Genomic DNA, 26,115 nt, shown 5'->3' with positions numbered 1-26,115 from the left:
TCCTTTACAGAACCCTCTGAAGCACCTTCGAGAGCGTGGGCCCGTGCGGTGTCAGCCTCTGAGATCGAGGTGTTCTGGGAACCAGTTCCTCCGAGGTCCAACAGTGAGAAGATCGTTGCATATGAGGTAGGAAAACAAAGAAAAGTGAAACATTCAAACAAAGACACAAAATTAATCCCAGATGGCTGACAGCACAATAACCTGATCTCATCTGAATATAACCACCAATGGTGACGCTGTCGAAATATTCTGGCATTAAAACACTGTGTGTGCCGGAGTCACAGAGGTCTGTTGACAGCTGTTACAGTCTCTAAGAGAACTCTGCACCCAAGGCTGTCTCAGAGCTGCTATTAAGAAAAAAGGGAGAGAAAATAAATAAGAGAATGTGTGAACATCATACATCACTATCCTGTACAACAAACACTCTCCTGGGATTTAGCTGTGGTAAACCTAGATAAAAATAACACTGTCTCCGAAACCCCAGATATTTTACATGGCAGTGTATACCCAGGTGGCCTAACCTCTGCAGAGATGCTTTGAGGTCGCTGCCAATGTTTGCTACACACATTGTCATAAGACAGAGGTTTCCATGTTTGGAAACAAGACAGAGGTATTTAACTCAGCTTATAATATTCATGTTTAACACGGGAAAATCCAATGAAATATTCAGCTTCCTAAGAGTAGAAATGTTTTAAAATATTCAACTTATTATAATTTGAAGCCTATGCAAGTACAAATTTACTGCTCAGTTATAAAATTTATATAATCCTGCTGGTTTTATTGATCATGTGCAAATTATATAATCCAAAAAAAAAAAAAAAACACACAGACAACAGAAAAAACACTATCCATCCATTTTCTACCGTTTACCTTGGTCCAGGCAGCGGGGTAAGCAGTCTTAGCAGAGATACCCAGCCTCCTTTTGGACGGACACTGAGGCAATTGCAAATGAGCTGACATATGTAATCTCTGTAGCATGTCCTGGGTTTGCCCTCGAGCGTCCTCCCGGTAGGACATGCCCAAACCACCTCACTTAGGAGGCACCTATAAGGCATCCTAATCAGAGCTCATTTCCATCCCTCGTAACCACTCTCCTTCTTTCAGTCACTACCCAGAGTACCTAGCCATAGGTGAGGATAGGATCTTGGATCAGCATTGCTTTCATAAACTACTTTACCTTTGTCCAAGAAGTTGATTCTGTTCATCTGGACGTAGCGTTTTGTGGGAGAAACGTTTTGTCACTCATCCAAGTGACTTCTTCAGTCTCAGCTGACTGCAGGTTTCCCCAATGTTATAAACAGGCTTTTAAACCCCAAAACACACTGCACCAAAAAACTGGTCCACCCCAAAGATCGGGTCCCCCGACACAAACAGAGTAACATAGTGTACGCTGTTAAGTGCCAGGAGTATTGCCAGGATTTATACATCGGGGAAACCAAACAACCTCCTATTTACGTGAAAAGGGAAAGACCATCTCTGAATCGAGGAAGGGCCTAAGGGTACGTCTTTCACCATCTTACAATGCTGTGATTGCAGCCATTCCCCAACTCTCTGTGAATGGTACTCATGGCCATTGATCAGTGGTCTTTGATCAGTGGGTTTTGGTCAGTGGTTGTTGATCAATGGTCATTAGAATTTGCATAATTACAATTAAGGAACTGACCTCCCAGCCCATTGTTCCTTCAGTGGGCTGGTTTCAGTCATTATGCAAATGTAACCGGGTTATAAGATTGGGGAAAACTGCAGTCAGCTGAGACTGAAGAAGTCACTTGGATGAATGACGAAACGTTTCTCCCACAAAACGCTACGTCCAGATGAACAGAATCAACTTTTGGAGATTTACTTTCCTGGATGATTGAGAATGCATCAAGACAATACTTTACCTGTGATACCAATATACCAAAATACTCAAATTCCTCTACTTCGGACAGAAGCTCCATCCTAAGCCAGAATGCAAGCTGGAGGAAAATAAAAAAGAACAATCTTAAACTATCTAACTGTAAAATCTACATTTTTTGGCATTGCTTTTGTCAGCTGGCTTGGCCAGCTTGATCTGAAAAACCGAACAGCAGCCTGTGGGTAGATATTTATATTTAAGTCTCGCAATGACAAACCATTCCTAAAGAGGTCTACTGGGATTTTGTGACATATATTCTAATTAATCTAATTTAGGGCTTAAATTGCCTCTCAAAAGCTGTTTTAGAGGATCATTTGAATTTTAAAGGCTTGGCACAACTCCAGCAAGCATACGGTTTAGGGATGCTACAGCATCACACCCGTCGGTGCTGTTTTTCTTTAGTGCTTGCAGAATATACAGTAAATACAGCTTCTTATACTTTGGATCATCACACAGTGGAATTTCCTTTAAGGAACTGAATTATTTTATGTTTGTGTTGTTATTTACTTTCAGAACTATATAAAAGGTTCCAACTGAAATCTGCTCAGTTGGAACTCATGGATTGGTTGAAGTAACAGGTCAGGTCAGAAATCTTCTGATTAGACTGAGAAAAAAACAGCAGCTGATGGTGGAAAAATATGTGCATGCATTTGACTGAAAACTACATGCACTTTTCCCACCTGCATTCCTAGGGTTTGACTTCATGTGGACGATAAAGTTTATTTTGTTTTCAAGTGCTTACCTAAACTCTGTACATTTGGGTACAAACCCCTCTGGAGTCTAATTTTGGCTGTGCTACAACAGCGTTCCAGAGGAAAATTTATGGTTTAAATTATTATGGCTTTGGAGTGGCAGGGGGTTGTTCTGCTTATTTCAGGTTACTGGGAATTAAAGTGGGATTGCACCAGGGGCCTATTAATGTCATAGTGACATTACTGTTATTATACTGATACATCCCATTGCCTAGTTACTGGTTGGTGCTGGTCAGACCATGGTCGGCCACGTCCTTTCAATGCTCAGGGCAACAACACTTACACACATTGCAATTGCAATCTTTTTTGGACTTGACACATTATTATCACTGACACTCAGTTGCCAGTGTATTAGGAGCCCTGTGCTAAAGCTAATGTGGTCTAAAACAACAGTTGTAGTTGCTAGAAATTACCCCTGGATAAAGGTCATAATATTCAGGTGCTCTTATAATTCAGTGAGGGGCTTCGTGTAATCTGTTTAAAGTTTGCGGTGCTGCTTAAATCAGTTATGTTATACCTAAAAGATACTTCTGTTTAAATTCCGTTAACCATCCTGTTTAAATCAGTGAGGCTGGACTAAATAAGAGAAACACCTATGAATACATTTTTTAGGGTTTAGCACATTTGTATCAAGAAGTCTGTGACCCCATGGTATATATGTTAATACCTTTGCCTTATATGAGAAAATTACCCAATTTGACAACAGGAGGAGACACAAACCCAGACTCAGGGGGTCACCAGCGCAAGATAAATGGTAGGGTTTGTGTCAGGAAGGGCAACCAGTGTAAAAACTGTGCCATCTGAAGTAAGTGAGCAGCCAAAAGTATATCAAAAGGTCTCTGAAATATTTTTTTACTAGACAAAAACTAGACATTGTAACATTTACATTAGATAGTTTAGATTGCATTATGTTTAGCTAGGTGGAGCTAATAAATTAGCTGTTGTGTGCTAACTAGATTCACTCTTTATTAGCTGTGTTTTGTTCTTTACCACCAACATGTAATTCATTCTATTGCATGCTGGACTACTGTTACATGTTAGTGAGTATTTGTGTCTGCCGTCTGGTGTGAACACGTTTGGTGGTGGTGTGGTTAAACCAGTAAGTAAAGTGGGTAAAACAACAAGAATAAGCTGTAAAGAGGTGAGGAGATATGCAAAATGATAACAACTATTTGTTAGCTGATCACATACAAGTAATTATGTGAACCTAACAAAATGTTTATCTAACAAAAATTAGAAATTAGAGCCACTTTCTTTAAATCAGCAGTGCAGATGCACAGACAGAGATCTGCTTGGTTTGTGTGTCTTCAGCCTCCCTGTCTGCGGTGTTATTACAGGAACCGCGTCTCTGGGCTTTGAAAGCATCATCCAGTGTGGATGATGTGTGAGTCTAGCAGCTGTTTTGCTACACAGGAGGCCTTTCATCTGTGTTTTTTCAGTATTTTTTACACTTCAAGTCAAATTTTTTCCATTACATGTCACTGTTACGTGTCCCAAGAGACTGAATGCAAGCTGTAGCTTGTTCTCTGCTAATGTGCTGGTTTTATAATGTGTAGACACTATGTGAATCCTACACCTGCTGGGTAGCATCAGAGCTCCTTTACTTCTATATTATTGTAAACTCCAGGGCAATTATGCACTTCCTTAACTAAGCACTGTGAATATAAATTTGAATTGGGTGCATATAAAGAAAAGTCATATCATTGCTCTTTGAAAATCAGGCAGTAACTAAATGATGGTAGTCTTTTATTCACAGGCTTTAAATAAAGTGTCTTTATTGGAAGTACCATAGTGACATTAAGTGAAGCATCTACTTTTCCAGAGTCCCAGAAAATAGTTGGATTGGCCTAAAAACTTTTTACCTGTTGTCCTCTGGAGGAATTCCAGAAATAACCTCCATCTGTAGTTGCTCTTTAATCTCCCAGAAGAGGATACCCGTTCCTCCCACAGCAAGTTCCTCTTTACAGCCAAAGAGGGAAGAGGGGGAGTGAAGCTGGAGAGCTTTGCACATTCATATTATCCTGTTCGTACACGGTGCCAAAATGCAGCACTTTCCTCAGAGTTATTTTATCAAAGGTTTGTACTGATGGGGAACTAAGGAGTCAGGTTAATAAGGAGAAACCTCAATAGAAGTGAACTAAAAACTAGTGTTTTTATGGCCAAGTCTTGAAGCGGAACAACCAGCTGTCAGTCTGTCACACATAAAGAGCCCTCCATGTATGTTAGGTGACAAATACTACTTATGTTAGCAGTGTCTTTGATTTCAGTGAAGTGCCATCTTATATGTCTGCTTAGAGGATGACAACTACACTTCACGTCAGTCTTTTTGCTAAAGAAAAGTGGTTTCTATGTGCTCCTTTACAGAAATACTTAGAAACCATTAAAATAAGATGAGGAAATGTACCTCTAAATTTGTATGCCAAAAATTCAGAACAATCACTTCTTACCTAACTGCACTTCTATACAACACCATTTTGTACTTGAGGTCAGTCCCAAGCAACATTTTCTTCTTATGCCTTTCTGATTGGAACAGCAGTTTGAAAGGTACGAGAGCAGAAATGTGACTGACTGAGAGGGTAATGAGTCATCATCACACCCTTCAATTTGTCTTCCATTCCACCCAAACTTTTGTCCAGCCCTGCTTCAGCCGCATGAACCAAAATAGCAGGAGCACTTGGTCACGCCTTCACCGTCTGAGTGCACAAGCCCAAATTACAGCTCTAGATGTTAAATGCCTAAAATAAAAAAATAAAAAACTCAGCAAACTCCATGATTGCCAATCAAAAGTTGAAAAATGCCAAAACATGCTTTTAATAATGATAGTCATCATCATTAAAACTATGATGGCATACAAAAGGTAAATAAAAGTAAATACATGAAAAAGTGAATACATGGTGAACAAATGGCAGAATCCCATAAAGCTGCTTCAGCTAAAGGGCTCTGTGTATGCTGAATCCCCGTCATATTGTCGTGTCTACACTTTAATATTAGATCTTTAAGTTCATTAGCACCTGCTCCTTCCTACTGTGAAAGGTCAACATGCCAACTGTGATAAGGGGCTATTGATCATCACAGAACCTAAGAGCTTCATTCGAAACAACAACATTATACTGTAACAACTTTGCCTCTCTGCAAGCACCGGTTCTACTTTGGAAAACCGTCCAACTGTACATAGTTTATGTACATTTCTACTGTCACACAATAATTCCAGCATAAATTTTAAGTAGGTAGGATGGTTTGCAACTTTACCTATCAGAGTATGCTTCTGGCTCATATTCATAAAGATAGGACGGTTTGCCACTTAATTTTACCCGTCGAAGTATGCTTGTAGCTGTCTGTGAAGGTTCTCAGTCATCCAGGTCATTGTAGTCAAAGGAGCTTGCAAAGAAAAACATCTAGACTTCTTTAAGTTGCTTGAAGACGTTTCACCTCTCATCCAAGAAGCTTCTTCAGTTCTAAGGTCAAATGGTGGGGAGTCCCACATTTAAACCTAGTGGGAGTAACCCCCCAGACTCAGCAGTCCACCTGCATCTTAAGGATAAAGGACACTCTTTCGAGGATGCCAATGTTCACATTTTGGACAGAGAGGACAGATGGTTTGAAAGAGGAGTGAAAGAAGCCATCTATGTCCACTGTGAGCGACCATCTTTGAACAGAGGCGGTGGTTTACAACACCAACTGTCTGCCATCTATAATCCAGTTTTGAGTTCCCTCCCCAGACGCCTTAACGCCCACTCACATCCTGGGCCATCTGACCTCAGGAATTCGCATGATAAGGTGGGGCCAGGTTTCACAATGAACTCACCCGAAACCCTGGCTGATTGGGACCCACACCCAGTTTCACACCTTGGCTCAGGTGATTAGAGGATCATCAGGGGGTCCTTTTGTCCCTCTGTGGGGGGATACTCCCACTAGGTTTAAATCTGGGACTCCCCACCATTTGACCTTAGAACTGAAGAAGCTTCTCGGATGAGAGGTGAAACGTCTTCAAGCAACTTAAAGAAGTCCAGACGCTTTTCTTTGCAAGCTCCTTTGACTATGCTTGTATCTCATATTCACGAAGGTAGGACGGTTTGGTGCTTAATTTCATGTTGTGCTCATACGCAGAAACAACAGGTAGGATGTTGTGATAGGATGGATTTCCAGAAAACCCGGCACAGACAACATGCTAATGCTAAGCTAGCCGAGAACCCAGGGTGACGTTAAAATTGAGTGAATGCCGACCTCAGCCCAGCAGCCAGAACCTGAACGTAAGCAGGTAACAAACTGATGAGCAGTCAGGCTGAGCAGTTTGTGCTCGTTTTCTTTTTGCTTTGTGACGTCGGCTTTTTGTTCTACTAAGAGAGCCGTGGTGCAATACTAACAGAGAGATCATATGCGTGTCCTCATCAGGGTGTGTGGGACTGCAGCCATACTGTTTAATGATAATTATGAGACAGTGCCTTTCAGGTCATTTTACAGAGTAACATTAAAGTAATGTAACAATTATTTTAACAAATTACTTTCTTTAATTAAGTAACATACTGGATTACTTTTAAGAAAATATTTCTGTGTAATAATTACTTTTTTGGAGTAATCAAAGCACTGTTGGTGTGCATTCAAGCCAAAGAACATATATTTCCAGCAGAGGTAGCACAACTTCAGCCTCTCACACTGAAGTGTAGTGGTTGTGAGGCTCTTGGGATGTACTGCTCCTTCTGAAGCAGCTCGTGGTTGAGAGGAGGATGACGGTCGCTCAGCTTTAGATACTGGGATGTTTATTTGCTTTAAGTTGTGGTCAAGTGCAAGCAAAACCTTTGAAGACATATTTGTTTCTTGTTCAATGGGGCACAGTCTGTCTCACAGACAAGTCAGCAGTCTGTAAGAGAGATGTATAGGGCAACGATATATCCAAGCTCCCATCACCTTGACCTGGAAGAGATCTTGTAAATGTGTACCAGCATCAGCTTGACAGAAGGATCAGCACCTCCTATATGCTGACTGTACGCTTGAATAAGTAATGGGCATAGTACATTTCTTTGTGTCCAAATAGGCATGATCCCACAGGTCAAATTGCCCGGCGTTGCACCATAAAAAGTTTTACAGTTCATCTGTTATTTGTTAAAGAAAAACAAAACCCACAAATGACAAACCGCACACTTTTACAAAGCTTAAATATACTAATATACAGTTAGTAGAATTACCCATAATGGTAATATATCTGGATATTTTAAACCATAAATTCATCAGGAAGATTTTTGATGATGTAAATAATTATACAAGCAATCTACTTCTGCAACCAGCGGAGTCGCCCCCCACAGGCCAATAGAAAGAATGCAGGCACTTCCATATTGGTTTCACTTTTCAGACCCTGAAGCTGCATTAATCTTAAACCTTTATAATATAAAGTATAGACATTGTATTTTGGCACATTGTTAGATTTTTTTTGTTTTTTTTTGTTACTGCAAAATCAGTAGAATATTGTGAGGCCATCAATAGAAATGCATTGCATCAATGTAGTGACACCCCCACCCCACTCCCAAAAATTTGCTGTGTCACTACTAGTGCTCCAGTGGATGGATGGATGGATATTTCCACACGTATACAATGTGACACTTCTTATGAATTAACTTCATACTAAGATAAGGAAAGACGTACAGCGTCCTAATTTGTAGTTACAGCTCTTTCCTTTTCAAACAGCACCTGTCCTGCTTGGTTATCTAGTATTGGGATGTATAATATAATGTAAAATCAGCAGTACTTACTGTTCATGTTTACCACACACAACCACAATTTGTGTTGCAGGTATGACATATTTCACTGTCACTGTCTCTATTAGACAGCATAAGATTCAGCAAGACAGCTTAATCCTTCTTCGATCCCTCTTTGAGTGAGTGTTTAGATTCTTTGCAGAGGTGCTATAAGAACTGTGAACTTCTTGTGCTCAGGTATTTCAGAGATTTTTCCCAAGTGTTTGAAAAGACTTCTATAATTAAAATTCAGTTAGAGAAAACACCCTAGATGCATCTGTTATCAGCAACTCCAGGCCCTATTGCTAATCTGCCTCTCCCAAGCAAGATCCTAAAAAAAAAAAAACGTGTGTGCACTCAGTTAAATAAGTACCTACATTCAGACCATCTGTTTGACATTTCCCTGTCTGGTTTTCCTGTCTTGTGTTCGGGCCATAAACAGTCTCTCAGTGAATACAGATTCTGACAAGCTCTGGTACTGTTCACTCTCACTGCTGCTTGTGATATTGCTGATTGTCTGATACAGTATCATTTGGTAGTGTTGGACTGCTCGGAGACTTACAATAGCTAAGTCGATAAAGTGGAAGCACTAAAGTGATGCTCCTTTAAACCTGATATCTGTATCTTATCCATAGGTCTGTTCCTTTCTACTATATGTCAGCTGGTACTGCTTAAACATACATATGCACTTTGAATCTACAGCATATGCACTCTGAAATGACATTGTGCGGGATGTCTTACTTCATAATCATGATGTGAGTATCTTAATGGCCAGTCAGGGTGGAAACAGGCTACCTTGACAGTTTAAAAGGAAAAAATGAAAAGGTAGGCACTATGCTCAGAGGTCTGTGGTAACTCATGTCTCTTTGGTCCAGGTTCTCTTCTGGGAGGAAGGATTGGAGCAGAGTGAAGCAAACAGAGTGAGGGTTATCAACTGCACAGCTCTGCTCTCCGGCTTGAAGGGCAGCACACTTTATCTGATCTCAGTCAGAGCCCAGAACAGTGCTGGACTTGGACCCTGCAGCCCACCTTTTAATATCACCACCAAGAAACCACGTGAGTCCACACACAAAACTGGGATCTATTTACTTTAACCGCTTTTTTCATGTTGACTCGAGGGTCTTTCTTTTTAAAAAAAAAATACGTTTGAGTCTGTTTAATGGAGTTTAGATATGACATACTCGATATGTGCCCAGTGATGATAATACATCTTACACAGTAACAGCTGAGACTGAGGTAATTACTCACACCAATAATATCACTATTATTATCCTTCTAATAGCAGGAATATTAAAACTGAGATCATATTAGGATAGTATTTCAACATGCTGTTAGGGGGCCATATTGAAATAAATATGTTTAAATATAAGCAAGTACTGTATTTATACTTAAACGTAAAAAAAAAACGACAAAAAAAAATATTCTGATGAGTGCATCAGATTGATGTCAAATCACAAAGTTTTACAATCATTAATTGTAATATTTACCATCAGAGTTTGCAATAATGTATGGAAAAAATCTTAATAATCATTAAATACAGTCAGATTTGTGAATATAAATTTAAGGGTTTGTGGTTCATCATAGAAATTGAGGAAAACATATTTAGCAGTTCATAACAATCATTTGCTTCAAGATTCATTAACACAGCGCTTTTCTCGTTGATTTCAAATACATCCTCCATATTCATTGATTTGCATGTATTGTTTTTTCCTATAATTGTATTCTTATACATTTCCATTTATTTAAATCGGGTGATTCGTTTTCGTACACACTTATGTTATCTTTTTGAATACTTTTTAAGATTCATAAAATATATTATCAACTTCATTGAGACCAGCTGGAGATCTTCCCAATATTATGTCTAATATATTATATCTGCTTTTTACCATGAGGGGCTTTTGAATACCTCTTTTATAAACCTAAACCCTACAATCAAAATGTATTTAAAGCATTGCATGAATGTAGATGCATTCCTTTCAAGAATTTAAACTTTTATTGTGATTTAAAGTAAATTCCAATTAATGTGGGGGTCAAGAAGTATGTCATATAGTTATTTATCCTAAATATTTAATTTCTGCAGAATATTACTAAAGCTAGTGATTCATTTTCATATAATATTGATTTTAAGTGGTACTTGTTTACTCACTCATACCCAGCCAGTCATATTCTCCCAAATAGTTGTGCAGCAAATCCATCTTTTCAGGAAGAAAGCCGTCTATACTGTCACATTTCTATGGTAACACCCCTACAGTTAATTACCAGACTACTGAAGCCTCCAGCTATTCCAGCTGTTTCTCACCTCAGGGTAACATTCATACATACACCTACATCACAGCTGCCTCTCTTACACTCTTTGATTTTCTTTTTCACAAACACCAATTTACAAGTTACTTTTTTTCTGATTATAAAGTCAAAAGTTTTGTACCTTTGTCTATTAAACTAAGCTAAAAACCCAAATGAAAGAATTAAGAATTTTGCTAAACTTGTTTCCTGTCTGATAGCTGAGTGAAAACAAAAGAGAGCCGTTAACAAATTAGAAATCACTATAGGCTGTAAGATTGGGTCGATTCTTTCAATAATACAATATCAATGTGTCCACAAGTCCTCCTGTTAGTGTAGTTCATTAAAAGATAACCTGATGAGCAGGCCCCTGTTCGGTGCAGGTTTCTATTCAAACATGTCTTTGAAGACAATAAAAGGCTCAGCTTCAAAGTATCTTCAGGTTCGAGCCTCTTAATTTCAAAATCCCGTCCTTTCTTATCATCCCTTAAATATAGACAAACATGGAATATGTTTATCAGTCGTAAAAACTTCATTTGATTATGGAACAACTGAAGCTTTAATCTATTACATCCTCCACACTTTATAATGCACTTTTGTACCACAGGGAAATTGTACATTTTCTCCATGACTGCTTTTATTAAAAGCACACTCAGAGTGGATCTTTCAGCTCCTTTACAGTCACACCTGTTTTAACTTCAAACATGTAACAGTTTGGACACATTGGGCTCTTGACTATCAGCATCTCTTCTATGTTCTTATACTGACTTTTCAGGGATTTGTAAGGCTGTTATCTCATGGCGTATATCAAAGGTGACGCAGGTGACAGAATGGCATCATGTGATGCCCCAGAATGAGACCATGTTGGTAAGAATAGTGTGGAGGACATACTGGTTAAACAAGTGTGTGCTGACAGAAAAGGTGAAAAGCTAACTCTTTGCTAAAAATAGCCTTGGTCAGAGGTGAGAAGTAACAAAGTAAGGTTACTGACAACTTTTTACTTTATCTTTGAACATATTTACACAAACATCTGTACTTTCTACTGCTTACATTTTCTAAAGAGCCTCCTTACTTTAGCTTTAACGCATTTAAATAAGGTTCTTATTTCCCAGCTTTGTGCGCCTTCAAGCATCGAATCAGTTTGAGCCTAAAAAAAGAGAACAATGATACAAAAGATAATCCTGAGGGGAACAATGTTTTTTAATGTGGCAGGTAATTTCAAATGCAACGTTCCTATCAGCTCAACAAATAACAGCAAACACACAAACTGGTTGTATGCAGTCTGCCGCACAGTTTCTGCTAGCTAAAGGTACAGCAGCTATATTTCACAGGGAGAGAAAAGACTGTGCGGTGACTTTACTGAGAGATGAGGAAAGAAAGGAAGAAGAGAGGTTAGATTTAAAGGTAAGGACAACTCAGAGGCATTTGATAAACTGCAGATTTAAAGCTTACATTTAATGTCCTTGTTTATCACATCAGATATTGGATCTGTATGGTGTGAAGTTTTTTATTATTTATTTTGTTGTGAAACGTCTTGAAGAACAATGAGGTTAATACAAACTTTGTGTTATTTAGAGGTTGCATGAAAACAGGTTCGCTTTCTGTACCGTGGTGAATGTATAATAGAGCTGTGGTGTTCATGGTCACTGTTAGAAAAGTGTAAAAAAAGTGCACATTAATCAGAATTTAATCTGATAATGCCGATATTACTGCAGTGTATTCCACCTTTACACACACTTTCCACTGTCTAGTATAAAAACATTATATGCAGTATGCTGTCAGTGTAGAGAACTGAAATCAGCCAAGATAGCTGTGAAATACTGGGCTACATCCTGTTCAATTCAGCTGTGCAAATCCACAAAGACCAGTAAACCTCAGAGCAGCAGTAGCAGGTCAGCTGATCACAGCTGGTATACAAAGAAAATCTACTGGAGCTCTCAATAGAAACTAGTTCTTCTTCTTCTTCTCCCCATGCTGAGCCACTACAACTGATATTAGAGTTCCTCTACCTGCCAAATCCCACTTTAACCTCTGACTACATCAATGTTTCTGTTTAGGTGTGAAGGCAACTCACCACTTCAACTTTTTTTTTTTTTTTTTTTGTGGCTGTGGGTCCTTAGATTTATTTCACTATGCTTAGGTGACAGTCAAAATACAGCAGCCACAGGTTTAGGGTTAAACACAACAAATATGATATATGACATATAAATGAGGTGAGCAAAATATTAAAAAAATAAATAAAATGAAACCAAAATAAACCCAATAAAATAAAATAACTGTAAATCTAAGTAACAATAGTAACTATTAACATAATAGATAGGAAAAAGAAATATTTCAAAACTCACAATGCAAAGCCGAACATAGGAAACAAATGAAATTGTACTTTGCACTCTGCACCATTTCTGCCTTCATAAATCAGTAATTATCACAAATTATGATCCACCTATATTGCATATAAGATTCTGAAAAGAGCCAATCTGCATAATCAGTATCCTTATACAGATTGCCATCTATATTAGGACACAGGACTGCACATGAGACTGCAAATGATTTCCTACACTGTGTTTATTTCTAATCAAGTAGTTTGATTTCCTGTGGATAGTCAAAGGTCATGCACCTTCATTTTTCTCCAGTTTGCTCTTGAAGGTTGACGACTATATGATGTAAAATGCATAATGGGCTACGTGCAGACTAGCTTAGAGAATACGATCACTGACACGCATTCATTTGTAAATCTTCTGTCTTTGTAATTACATGTCTTGCAGCACCAAGTCACCCTCCAGGGAGTATTGAATGGAAACTGACCAACTCTAAGATCTTTCTAAATTGGGAACATGTCAAAGCGATGGAGAATGAGTCCGAGGTGACAGGATACAAGGTGAGTTTGTCAGAATAACAGCAGAAAGTCCAGAACTGCGGAAACAAATAGAGCCTCAGCAGCTGTCATCTCAATAAATGGCTTTCTCATTGCAGTGGAAAGATAGACCTCAGCACTCCAGTGTTACATTATGGATTGGCCCTGTCTGGCCTTTCAAAATTAAAAGATCTGTTCCAGGTGATAAAATGAAAGGCGTCATGCCACAAAAGGAATGAAGTTTTTCTAAGCAGTAAAACGATGAATCATATTTGATCCACTTTGCATACTTTGTGTGGAAAAGCACACTGTCTGTGATTTATATATATATACATACAAGACACACACAAAGGTAGTCCAACTCCTCTACCTCTAGGATAGTACATCATTATGTGCTATTGCTAGTTCTCTTGGCACAGTCTCAAGGAGACAGGCAGTTAGAGCAGGGCCATAGAAGGTCCTTAACCCATCACTATCATTGGTATCTCCTCCTTTTACAAGTGTGGCCTACACAATGACCTCCAAACAATCAGAAACTTTATGAAAGTGGGTTGAGGGCCTGATATCCTCCAGTGGGTCCTGTGCTTACCGTCCTCATGATGATGAGCTCTCTCAGACCTATGCAGCCTTATTGTTGCAAAACGTATTGAGGGCATTGGTTACAGAAGAATTCTAAGCTACTGCAGGTTGCAGTGAGCACTGTCGGGGTATTAATGTGGAAGTAGAAAGAACATCATTTCACCATATAGCAGTCATGACCAGATGCTGCTCACATGATTTCAGACAGAGGAGTTTGCATGTGTGGATTGAATGGGTTATCATCGTCATCTAATGAGCTTGTCATGTCAGTAGCACCTTTGGAAACATTTTTACTTAGAAAACTGGTGACTTGTTCAATACTTATTTTACCCGCCGCACATACATAGTACATAGTCTTTAGCCTGCTCTTTTGCAGACACGACTCGAGTAAAGATTTCACAAAGACAATACTGTCAATATTTCTTGCATATTTTTCTTTTTTTAACTAAATTTGCAGTTTGGCTCTCTACACTGTGTTTCTTTCAGAGGACTAAATAAAACTTTCTGCTGCGTTTCAATGATGGTGAAGCTACACAAGTAAATGTGCAAAAATGACGTCTGAGGTGCTGTTCTCAAGTCCCTGAGTCATCGAGCCAAATCATCCCTGCCATGCCGTGTGGCATTTTGAATTCATTACCTCCTAGAGATAGGATTGTATAACCAAGATGAAGCAACAGTATCGTGCGCCGCTCTTGGATTTGAATGTGTTTTTTTACACACTAGTTTGATACGTTGAATGAAGTTACAAATTTTTCTGTTGAGGAGTAAAAAAAGTTTAATATCTCACTGTTATGACTAAAGAATTGCATTTTGTCCTCCAGGTTGTGTATCGCCAGAACTGGCATGAGAGGACAACTGTACTGGAAACCAATAAGACCAGTTTGGAACTGCAAATCCCCTCTGGAGAGGACTACCTCATTGAGATCAAAGCTCTGACCGAAGGGGGCGATGGCACCAGCAGCGGTCCCATCCGCATACCAAAGATGTTCAGTAAGTTCCATACACTCCACAGCATGCAAATGATTGGAGCTGGAATTAGGCAGAGAAGCAGTGGGATGGGTGCACCGTGTGTAACTAATCCCCTGTGTGACTGATGTTGTTTATCAGCTTTACTGTAGCTTGAACAAGGCTTTCAGAATACACATATAAATTGTAATTAGACTGTGCCATGCAACCAAGAGGAAGAGACACAAAATGTACACAGATATCTCACCCAAGAACGTTGGGCTTTTTAGCTCTTGGGGCTTTTTTTGTTTTGTTTTTTCAGAGCTACTTACCGTAGCTCAACATTTTGGCAAATATACTGACAATGATGAGTAGTTGATGGTGTGCTAGATCTCCATTGATAGGGTAAACAGCACTTTATTTGTGATATTAAATATCTCATTAAGTCTAAAAACTGTTGGCAGCTGTGGTGTGATCACATTGTTAAACAATTCAACTTTATCTGCCAGTTTCTGGAGCGCTGGAGCTGATGTACAATCACACTGTATTATGTAGTCTCAATGAAAATATCAACTAGCAGACTCTGGCACGATTAAGACCCCAGAATGTAATCAGGTAAAGCTGACGTACTGCTTTGATTTCCTGCTTTATTTAACCTTTTATTTATTATATAGTTCAGCAAATGTACACACATACACACACACACACACACACACACACACACACACACATATATATATATGTTGACCTTTTTACATTTGTAATTCAACTAAATTGGTGTTCTTTAAATAAAAATCAAATGTTTTCCATGTAAGTCTAAAGAGATGGGATAAGGGGGGGGGAAACTAAATGTGTTATCAGAGTAGGTAAGCTAGGCAGGTAAAATGAAAATCTGAAATTAAACATCTTGCCTGTTGGTAGCATCTGCAGCTTCTGATCTTCAGTTGTCAGTCACTCTGACTCGTGCCTCTGCTTCTTTCTGTGTAAATCATCAGCAGGAAACCTTATTAAACAACTATTCTGTTATGACAATTTCTCAACTAAAGCAGATTTTGTCTTTGTCCATTTTCCTAAAAACAAAGCAACTCAAAATAAAATTCAAGGTTACAATAGCTCTAAAAACACCCATTGGCATATTTAACATTATATGGATATGGTTTCATGGAATTTAATACGATAAGTGCAAAAACTCTAAATGAAGAGTACAGTTTAAAAGAGGTACAGCAGTGCATAAGTGCAAAGGAAGCTACGAGATAGCCTGTGCCAGGAAAGCTATAGCCATTTAAATTCTAAAGTGAAGAGGTGCTTCATTCATTTTTTTCCCCAGAGAAGCTGGAGAAACACAATATCAGAGTGTTATCTGTGCAGCGTCTACAGAGCTGGAGTCAAACGTTATTTAGCTTAGATCAGCCCAGTGAATACGAGAAATAAAACCAGGTAGCCTTACTGTACAAAGATCAAAAATCCAACCAGTCCCTCTAAAGGTAATGATACACATATTTCATCTCACTCTCAAAAATAAAGCAAATGATTATCGATACTTTAAAACAGTTAACAAATTGTTTTTTTGGCTAAGAAAGATCCTCTTAAGTTATCCTCTTGAGAGGTGTAAAAGAAGGCAACTGAACCTCCTGGTTCATTCCAAGGAGAAAACACCAAACACTGGTTGAACAACACAGCATATGCAGTGAGGAGTGCTCAGACGTAGGAGAAACCAAACAGCCACTCCACAAACACTTGGTACAGCATAGGAGAGCCACCTGAGCAGCACAAGATCCAGCTGTACACCTGCATTTAAAGGAGAAAGAATACTCTTTTGAGGATGCCAGTGTTCACATTGGTGTGGATGTGAACACTAGCAAAGAAGACAGATGGTTTGAGAGAAGTAAAGCAGGTCATCTATGCCCACTATGAATGTCCACTGTTGAACAGAGGTGTTGGTTTATGACACTAGCGATCAGCCACCTATCTTGAGATCCCTTCACAGGTGTTTCAACCTCCATTCATACTTTGCTTCTGGTAACCTCAATAACTCATATAATGATGGGGTGGGACAAAGTCTCGCTAAGGTTTCACCTGTCAGCCGCAGTGACAGGAATGATCCGTGGCTTTTTTTTCTTGGCTCATTTAATGACTCATATGATCAATAGTGGGTTAACAACCCTCAGGACCACTTCAAGGGGGACAGCCCCAGTAGGGGTTTATTGCCTTGGACTCTCCACCAGTTGTTCTATAACTCAAAAAGCCTCTTGGATGAGGGGCAAAATCTCTTCAAAAACCTAAAGAAGTCCAGTTGCCTTGTTTCTTAAGTTCACAAGACTATCATGAGCTGGGTGATGGAGAACCAAAAAGAAATGCCATTCACAATCACTTTTAAGTGCTTTTAAGAATGCCTCTCTGTTATATTCTGGACTTCAGCAAATTTTCACCACTCAGATTTCTACATGCGTGCACTTTACAACTGCTTTGATGTTTTGCAAAACCTTTGCACCAATTAGACTTTCCAGTATTCTCAGTTTGTCTTAACTTTACTCTCTGCAAATACCTCTCAAAGCTATGTAAGGAAACTATAATTTATTGATCAGTTTCTGATGTACAAACTGCAAAAAAAAACAATGCAGTATTTTGCCCCAAATCCTTATCTAGCGAACCTCTCAGCTGTGAAAGGAAAACCTGGGCTAAGTACAGCCACACACACCTAGGGGTGCAACCTGGCCAGTCAACCAGTGAAATTTGCCCCCCTAGTGATGCTGGCGACTGCGGACTGTGATCAATCAGCAGTTTCATGTAAACGTAGCAGAGCTTTTATAATAAGCATTTAGAAATGTGCAACACACAACTGTCTATTTTCATTGTTACTAAACCTCAGTCATTCAAAGAACAGACACAGTCTGACATCTTTAAGTCGAAAGATTAAGAGAGATAAACAACATCAGCTTTTTTCATGTTAATATAGAAGTTCTGAAATTTTAGGAAACAAAAAAACGGCACTTTGACTGATCAGGACACGCTAGAAACACTGTGAACCAAACAACGAATGTGTTAAGAAGCTAAACATACATCATAATGTAAACACTTCTCCTCTATTCAGTGCTGTAATTTTTCCATGTCTAAACTCCAAAACTCAAAAAAAGACACAGAAGTTATGTCTTGAATCTCTTTGCTAACATTATACTTTGTGTTCTTTTCTTTATAGGTCTCAACTCAAAAGGATTTGTGTTTCCAGTTTCAATTCATTTTCCCTCCCTCCTGATATTTTCTATGTTCATTTTGTAGCTTCTAATGCCTTTATAATCAGCTCTAGACAAAAGAATGAAAACAGTGTAAGATTGTCTTTTATCTTATTCCATCAGATTTATGGAATAAGCAGCGGAAGTAGAAGTTTTCCAAAGCTGAATGATGAAACCATTCTGACAGGTTGTCAAATGCCCCACAGAATCCGTGGCCGGACCGCTACTCACAGGCAACAGCACAATTACAAAACATTTTCATCTGGCAATTTTCAGGACCACTGCAACCCTCCAGGATGCATGCATTTGATAAACATGGGAAGATGAGTTTCTTATCGTGCACTGAGAATTGAACAGCGCAGGTCCGTGTCCCAGTTTCCCCTTTCGACTCTACATTTCCACTTTTTTTTTTGCCCTAGCTTCTAAGAACAGATAAAAGGCACGAGTGTCACCTTTTTAACATGCAGCTTTAAAACAGTCATTCACATTCCTTTATTTACTTTGTTAAGTGTTGTTTTTAAGCATGCACAAATATAGTAGTGCTATAGGTTTATCCAAAAAGTCAGCTACAGGTACACGGTGTCGGTGTCCACGTCAGTAAGTCAAAGTAACAAGCAACAATGATACAAGTCATTGGTATGTGTGTTTCATTGATCAGCATTTTCAGTGTATCTCCAAATAAAAATGCCTATGCATTTAAATACCTGATGGTAAGGAAATTTAAAGAAAGTACATCACAATTAACACCAATATTAACCTTTTTTTAAATATACTATTCTATACTGTTATATATTCTTTCAGATTCTTCAGTTAGAATTTCTCCTGCTTGTTTGCTTTAATGGTGCAGGTGTTTCCTCTTTCTGCATGAACCACCCCAAGGTAAACATGTGCACAGCAAACAGCAAACAAGATCTTTTGATTTAGATTCTGATTTACTGATATTGAATTTGACAGTTATTTGGCATGTGCATTTATTTTGTGGGATGGGCAAAAATGTTTCTACACACATAAGTGAATGATGCCCAGTGTCCTTTTTTTCCCCACTCAGCTGCTGAGTGCATTACCCACAATGCACTTTGAACACCGAACATTCTCTGAGTGATTCTTGTGGGTTATGCTGTCGTAGCCTTGAGTTGCTAGGCGCACACAGACGAGAGGCAGGCTCCAGAGATCGAGTAGACTCAATTCTTCCTAGCTCGATACCCAGCTTCACTTGAAACTGTTTATAAGATTTAGTACAGCTCGCTCTGGAGCCACAAAAGGCTTTGTGCACCTGTTTTCACATATGTAAAAAATAAATATATATATATATATATATATATATATATATATATATATATATATTAGGTATGTTCTTGAAATCTACCAGTTTGGATTCTCTAATAAAAGTCATAAAAATCTAGCAGTTTTTTTCTTTTTGTTTTTATTCCCCTGCTTTGGGAAATTAATCACTACACCTGGGCACGTTTGATAAATGTAACAGCTCACTTTTAGAACAACTGCATTTCATCCACTGGCTGTGTTCTAGTTCAAGTTAGGCTTGCTATTGTGCAACAGCGCCTCAGCGGCATTGTTTGCTCACACACCTGAGTGGAACAGAGTCATTGTTACTGTTAATAATTACCAGCTGGGCCTTTTCCCACTATGACAAATGAAAGTGTCCACTGTGAGAAACGCTGCTCTGTAAGCAGAAGCTCTGCCTGACTGTTAGACACACACACACAGACATAATTACATTACACCAGATAATGGCTAATGTGACCCAAAAAGGGGGTATTTAGCAGAAAAGAGAGGCCAGTTATTTGCTCATCTGTACAGCAGTTGGACTGTTGAAGATAATTCCTGTTGCACTCTGTACCGGTCATTGCTTTTAATCGTGTTGGTTTTGGGGGGGTTGTAACTGTACAGATTCTTCAGTTAAACATGTGTCCTACTGCTGCCTCCCCGGTCCATGTTTCAGCTTGAACTGACCATAAATGTTTCCTGTGTTGATGTTAAGCGACAAAATGCACATGATTCTTTTTAAATATATGTAAAGAAATACTTGGATTTGCTGCTTAAAGAGGTTGTGTAGTGGAAAAAAAGTTAACCAGTTAACCTGGTGTGTAGGTTGTAAGATCTGCTTTGCCTTATTAAATGAATGCTCTTTAAACTTATTGTGAACCCGTCTAAAACACGTTGACTGTAATTATTTTGTAAAAGGGCAGATGTATTGAAGATACAATGTAGAATGTCATTTATTAGATTTGTAAAGTTTTATTTGTGTCAAACGCATTTCATGAAATGTATTTTGCACTTGATGTGATTGTATGTAGAGTTTATTAAAAAGGAAGAGCGGTCACATAAACATCTATTATACATCCCAAATTGAAATTATAAACACTGAAAAAAAAAAACATTTGACATAATTGCATTACATCAGGACTAGAGCTTTTTTAAATACAGATAAAAAAAAAGTAATTTGAAAAAAACATTTTTATTGAATACCTGGGAGAAATATTTCCATTTTGATCATACTAAATAGCTGAAAATAGTAGAAAATTGAGTTTGTTTGTCATGTTTTAAGTTTCACTTTTATTTACTATTACACATGTTTTAATGTCTTTCATAGACTCCTAAATTATGTATGATATATGGCTAGCTTGTGTGTGGTGTGCTGTAAAGTTTAGGTAAGAGTGTAAAATGGTGCATCTCCCATGTTTTTTTGTGAACACTATTCTTTTTATTTAGGATTATTCACTATATAACATCACATTTTGTTCTCTATGTATTCACTATTTTTCTGGGTATAATTTTAAATAAGTGCATCTTACATGAGACTCCCTTTATTTATTCTCACTATTGTGGCTGGAATATCCCATTATGATGTCCCAAATTGATATTTAAGAAACAAAATCCCTGCTCTTAAATTTATGATCGTACTTTGTCTTTAACCGAATCTACGATTTCTTCATTCAGCAATGTAATACCATTGTATTAATATATTATTATCTCTGTGAGATGACAAAAAGGCTCAATAAAAGTTTCACATTGAAACCCTTTAATCATCTGAAGTGTTTTCTCTCTTGTTTGAGTCATGCACCTTACTAAGTGACTTTTTTTTTTATTCTTTACAAAACTGGTCTCAGGAGATTCTGGCTGTACTACAGAGAGTAAAGTGGAGAATTACAGCAATTAAGTATGTTTAGTGCAAGCTGCTTATGCTGTAGGGTTGCAGAGAAATAAAGGTAAAGACATGTAGCTAGAGTGTTCCCTTGGGACCAAGGAAAAATTAGCTAAAGACTCTCGAGAGATTTTCATGCTATACCTCCATCAGATGACTAGAACTTTCTTTCCACTGCACAGTGGGATGAAAGGTTTATGAAACAGGCACAAAAAAATTATATGAGGTTTGATGTTTTTTTGCTTGTTGTCTTCTTTTTTGCAGATTCCTTTTGGTTCATTAATGGCTCAGTCACTCTAGAGTAAAACACCAATGATGGGCCTCCTTGAGACTAGGAAAAACTGATGATTGTGTTCAACTTTTTTTGCATTCTGCAATGGATTGGAAGTAGTTTCAGTGGCCATCTTCTCCAAGGCAATTGCAGGTCACCTGATGAGAGGCAACCTGTCTGCAAACAATGGCTCAGTCAGATTGGCAAAGGTCTGCAGATAGCTGTTATCTGACTTGTAAGTGCAGAGAGTTGGCGAACATGCTGCAATCTTGCAGTCAAAAATTACTTGACTGAACTGGTAGTTTGATTATATTTTTTTATATAAAAGCAAGGTTACAAAGCATCTATGTCATTCTGCAGTTACATTGTCAATACCGTTACAAGTAGTTGCTGCAGTAACTACTTTACTATTTGTGTAAGAATTTTTGATTTTTGTCCTTCAAACCTATGAGACTCTGGCTGGATTGTGAACATAAATAATTCATGTGAATTTCTGTTTATGTAGACTGCAATAGATTTGCAACAGACAGCAAAAGATCTGTGGTTTTCACAGATTTGTGAAATCTGTGAAAACCTTCGCCATAAAAATCTTTAAAGAAATCGAACCTCTTATTTAAAGGTAGTAAATAAGAGTAATAGTAAGGTTAACTTTAGGGATATATTGAGGTGCTCTCTCATTTTTCAGATGCTCGAAATAGAGTCACTGTACCTCCACGTCAACAAGAGTAATCCGTGATAGTTTGGATACCTGACCGTGACACCACCTAGATGAGCTATTTCAGGCGTGTCTAACTGACCCCGGGGCAGACCCAGGCACGATCATGTCTTGGGAACCACTCACCCCAAGAAGACCTGGAGGAAGTGGCAAGGGATGTATGGATGTCTTAGACTGTTAAACTGTCATCCAGACCCAGACAACAAAATGAATCGATGGAATTAATTAATTAATGTATTTATTTATTTATTTTGCTTAAGCATCACCAAAAACTTATCTCAGAGCCCTTCACACTGGTACATGGTGGTAGAAAAATGCCCCTTTTAACAAATAAACCACCAGCACAACCAGGGAGTGCGGCCATCTGCCTCGAAATATTTGGGTAAAGAGAGTGCAGAAAGAGAAAATGGCAAAAAGAAACAACACAACACTTGGTCCTTATTATTGGACAATGCAGTCTGCTGTACATCTTGAAGCTAATAAAACCTCATATTAGTCAGTTATCACAGATATCCAATTAAAAAGACAGGCTTGTATTGCATTACTTGCATTACTATATGCTGCAGTTCTTTATCTTCTTCTGTTTGCTATTGAGTTATAAAATATATTTTTTTCTACAGAAGAATAACAGAAGTATAATGGTGCTGTGGTGTCTGATTTAGTGACATATAATTTATGTATAATAATTTTGAATGAACACCTTGTTACACAATAATAAATGTCCTCCTGAACAGCCTGTCCAACAACAGTTGTTGAATTTATATAAACGTATAACAGTGCCGTCACTGTTTAGAAACTGTATATTGCATCGTGTGGCTGGTCAAATAGTTGTTAAATTGCGTATTCTGGTTATAACAACAGATGTTAAACTACAGTTTTACACTTTACAAACTGTAATAACGTTATGTGGAATAATCGGTTTTACCACCTGACAGTGATGTAGTATCAAAACTCTCGAGAAAAATGCAACAATACTGTCTGGAAAGACAATAGATGCAATAGATGTGCAGATGGGTCTATTCTGCAGAGACATCCAGGTCTATTGTGTGCTCAGTAAGCCAGCATGTCAATATTACTCCAATAATACTTAAAAGCACAAAGTGATCTGAAAGAGGCCAAGTGGGAAATCAGATTTTTGACCTGGTCAAACTGCAAGACAACCAAGCAATTTTTCAGCCAGTCCAGAAGTCCATCCAGATGTCCAGTTGCCAGATCAGTGATCATTTAATGAGGCGGTTAAACAGTTGTATCATGCAGAAATGCAGCCAACTGTAAAATTACCCAGAGCAGTTATTTCAGGGTTAAATCAAAGAAAAACCAAACAATGTCTAACCAGAATAAACATGCCCTGTAACTATGATACAGGAGCTGGAACACTGTAGTCTATATAAAATGCCCTCTCCAGTCGCTATTTTGTTCTATTAAAACCAGCCCATCAAAGAAAACAGCATGTTACCAAACAAAGAGCACTTATTTCATAGTACTGCATGTCTCAGTGTTCAGAGAGGCAGACTTTTCAGTTAAAGTTATGTGTTTACACTCATAAACCTGATATCAGCCATACAGATACCAGTTGAACCAATTAAATGTATGATGGATTCTGCAGGTTATCCCTTAATCATTAGTCTCAGGAGATAAAATCAGCACCGATATGACTTTCCTCAAAGCTTTCTGATCTTGGCTCATAATCTCTGTGCTGCTGTGACATTGATTTAGTGTAAATATGTCCACTGACAGGGGCTGCATTTTCAAGGCCTAAAAGAGAAGCTTTTCATTTGGAAATTCAGAGGAGGAAACTAAAATTTATGCTCCAAATGCACTGAGGAGTAAGACAAAAATGAGATAAACTGAGCGGGTGCACATTTAACTACCTTTTTTGACACATAATTAAAAATTAAGGTATGATAAGGTATGATAAGCCATGCACGTTGACAGTTTCAGCAACTCCACAGACTATTTCAAAACTGTTTCTACTTTGCAAAACTGCTGCACAATCTCCTTTGATTTTAAGCCGCCTGTTCTGCTGGTGCAAAATTCTGCCTTAAATATGTAAAGCAAGTGGAAGAACCAGAGCTTGACTCACAGCTTGTGGTTAATCCTTTATTCATGGAAATCTCCTGAGAATGGCAGCGTTCGAAGAGTGGCTTCTTTACCTTTGCTAGGCTGTGCACATTGTGCTGCTTTGAATCCACCACCTCTCATTATTAGCAACATCTCCACACCTCCTACGGGACAATCCGAAGAAACTGCTTGGGTCAACTGATAAGCACCGGGTGATCTGTCATGAGCTAAACCCAGAGAACTTATTTTATTATACATATGGTTTCAATCCCATCACACACACATGCTGCCAAGGAAAAAAGTCAAATGCGGAGGGGATTGGTGTTGGAAAGTAGGTAGGAGGCTCTGTTTCTACATCCAGTTTGAAAATATGATTTGTTGTTCATATTGAAAGTGAGTTGGGGGTGTGGAGGAGCTGACAATATTTTCTGGTATTGTCGAGGTGTAGGCTGCGAGATATGTCAGAAAAGTGACAGTGTGTGGACCTGAGCTGCGCTCTAAAGTAGGGATAAAGTGGTGTGATGGACAGAAGATTGGCTGGGAATTAAAAAGACCATGAGCCCTCTCCAAGCACCATGGGACAGCTGACAGGCAGCCAGTAGAGCTCTCTTCCAGGTTCACAGGGAAAAGGCTCTGTGTGGAAGACCACTGCTGAATGCTGACAAACACCACACTCATCACTTTTATTCATCGGGGGTCTTTGAATGCCAAAGTTTCTTCACAGAACTTCACTGTTACATTGTTATTTTGCTGTGGCTTTTGTTAGGAGCACCATGGAAAGAAGACATTTCCAGGGATTGTTACACTGTTACAAAGTCTTATGAAGTGTTATTTTTGGTACCTCTGTCCATAATTTATTATAGCAATGGACCCAGGGGTGTTTAATTTGTCAGGGAGTAAATGTGTTCTGATGGTTTTAGGATTTCTATTGGAATACATTTACAGGTGTTAAAGAGCAGGCTTATGATGAATATTATTTCCCAAATTATAGCAAGGTCTGATCTCTGCTGTTAACCTTCTGCTCAAAACCTTTATTGAAGCCCACTCTCCTGTGTGCCAGTATCAAATGCAGGAACTGTGTTACTTCCAAATAAGAAGAGAATATCGGACCGGTGAATTAATCATTTTTAACTACCGTACCCAAAAATGTAATTTAATTTTAATTGTCAGATATGTATTGTAGTCACTGTTTCAATTATTAAGAATGAACACTGTAAAAATGTTGAAGTGTATGCAGGGAAGCTGATGTCCCCAACAGAACTTTGAAGAATATATAATCATTTCTAATTTAACCATTGGTTGCTGTTTTGCCTTCTGAGCAAAATTACCTGAAACTATCTAAGTAGAAGACATAATGAGAGCTGGACCAACTGTAAATGCTAACAAAATGTATCTTGGCCCGTTCTCTTTTTCTTTAAATTTCAACACACTGGACCATTGTTTATGAAATGGAAAGGAGATAATGCTGTCCCAAAATTAAAAGTAACACGCAACCCAGCCATTCATAGCACAGCATTTTCTATATATGCAACTACTGCATAACTTTCAGTAAGAGCTCAAACCCACTGTGGATGTAATGCTGCCATAGCAAATGTTACTTATGAAGTTAATGCCTTGTGTGAAGCATCTTTTACCATGG

General features: G+C 38.4%; 1 protein-coding gene across 2 annotated transcripts in view; it reads left to right on the top strand.

Moving 5' to 3' along the window:
• The window catches only part of LOC120715832 (contactin-4), a 150,264-nt gene extending 128,357 nt beyond the window's left edge, over positions 1 to 21,907 (top strand). Inside the window, exons 20-24 of one of the 2 annotated variants that reach the window (XM_040003052.1) lie at positions 11 to 126; positions 9,254 to 9,434; positions 13,424 to 13,536; positions 14,913 to 15,081; positions 18,233 to 21,907. In XM_040003052.1, the coding sequence (XP_039858986.1) occupies positions 11 to 126; positions 9,254 to 9,434; positions 13,424 to 13,536; positions 14,913 to 15,081; positions 18,233 to 18,312 (659 nt within the window). In that variant the 3' untranslated portion in view covers positions 18,313 to 21,907. Of the gene's footprint in view, positions 1 to 10; positions 127 to 9,253; positions 9,435 to 13,423; positions 13,537 to 14,912; positions 15,702 to 18,232 lie in introns of those variants that run through there. The other variant, XM_040003051.1, reaches the window with a different exon arrangement.
• The last annotated feature ends 4,208 nt before the right edge of the window (positions 21,908 to 26,115 follow it).

The sequence above is a fragment of the Simochromis diagramma genome, unplaced genomic scaffold (assembly GCF_900408965.1).
Source record: "Simochromis diagramma unplaced genomic scaffold, fSimDia1.1 OVJJ01000646.1, whole genome shotgun sequence".
In the NCBI taxonomy this organism is placed as follows: Eukaryota; Metazoa; Chordata; class Actinopteri; order Cichliformes; family Cichlidae; genus Simochromis; species Simochromis diagramma.
This window is presented reverse-complemented; position numbering and strand designations above follow the sequence as displayed.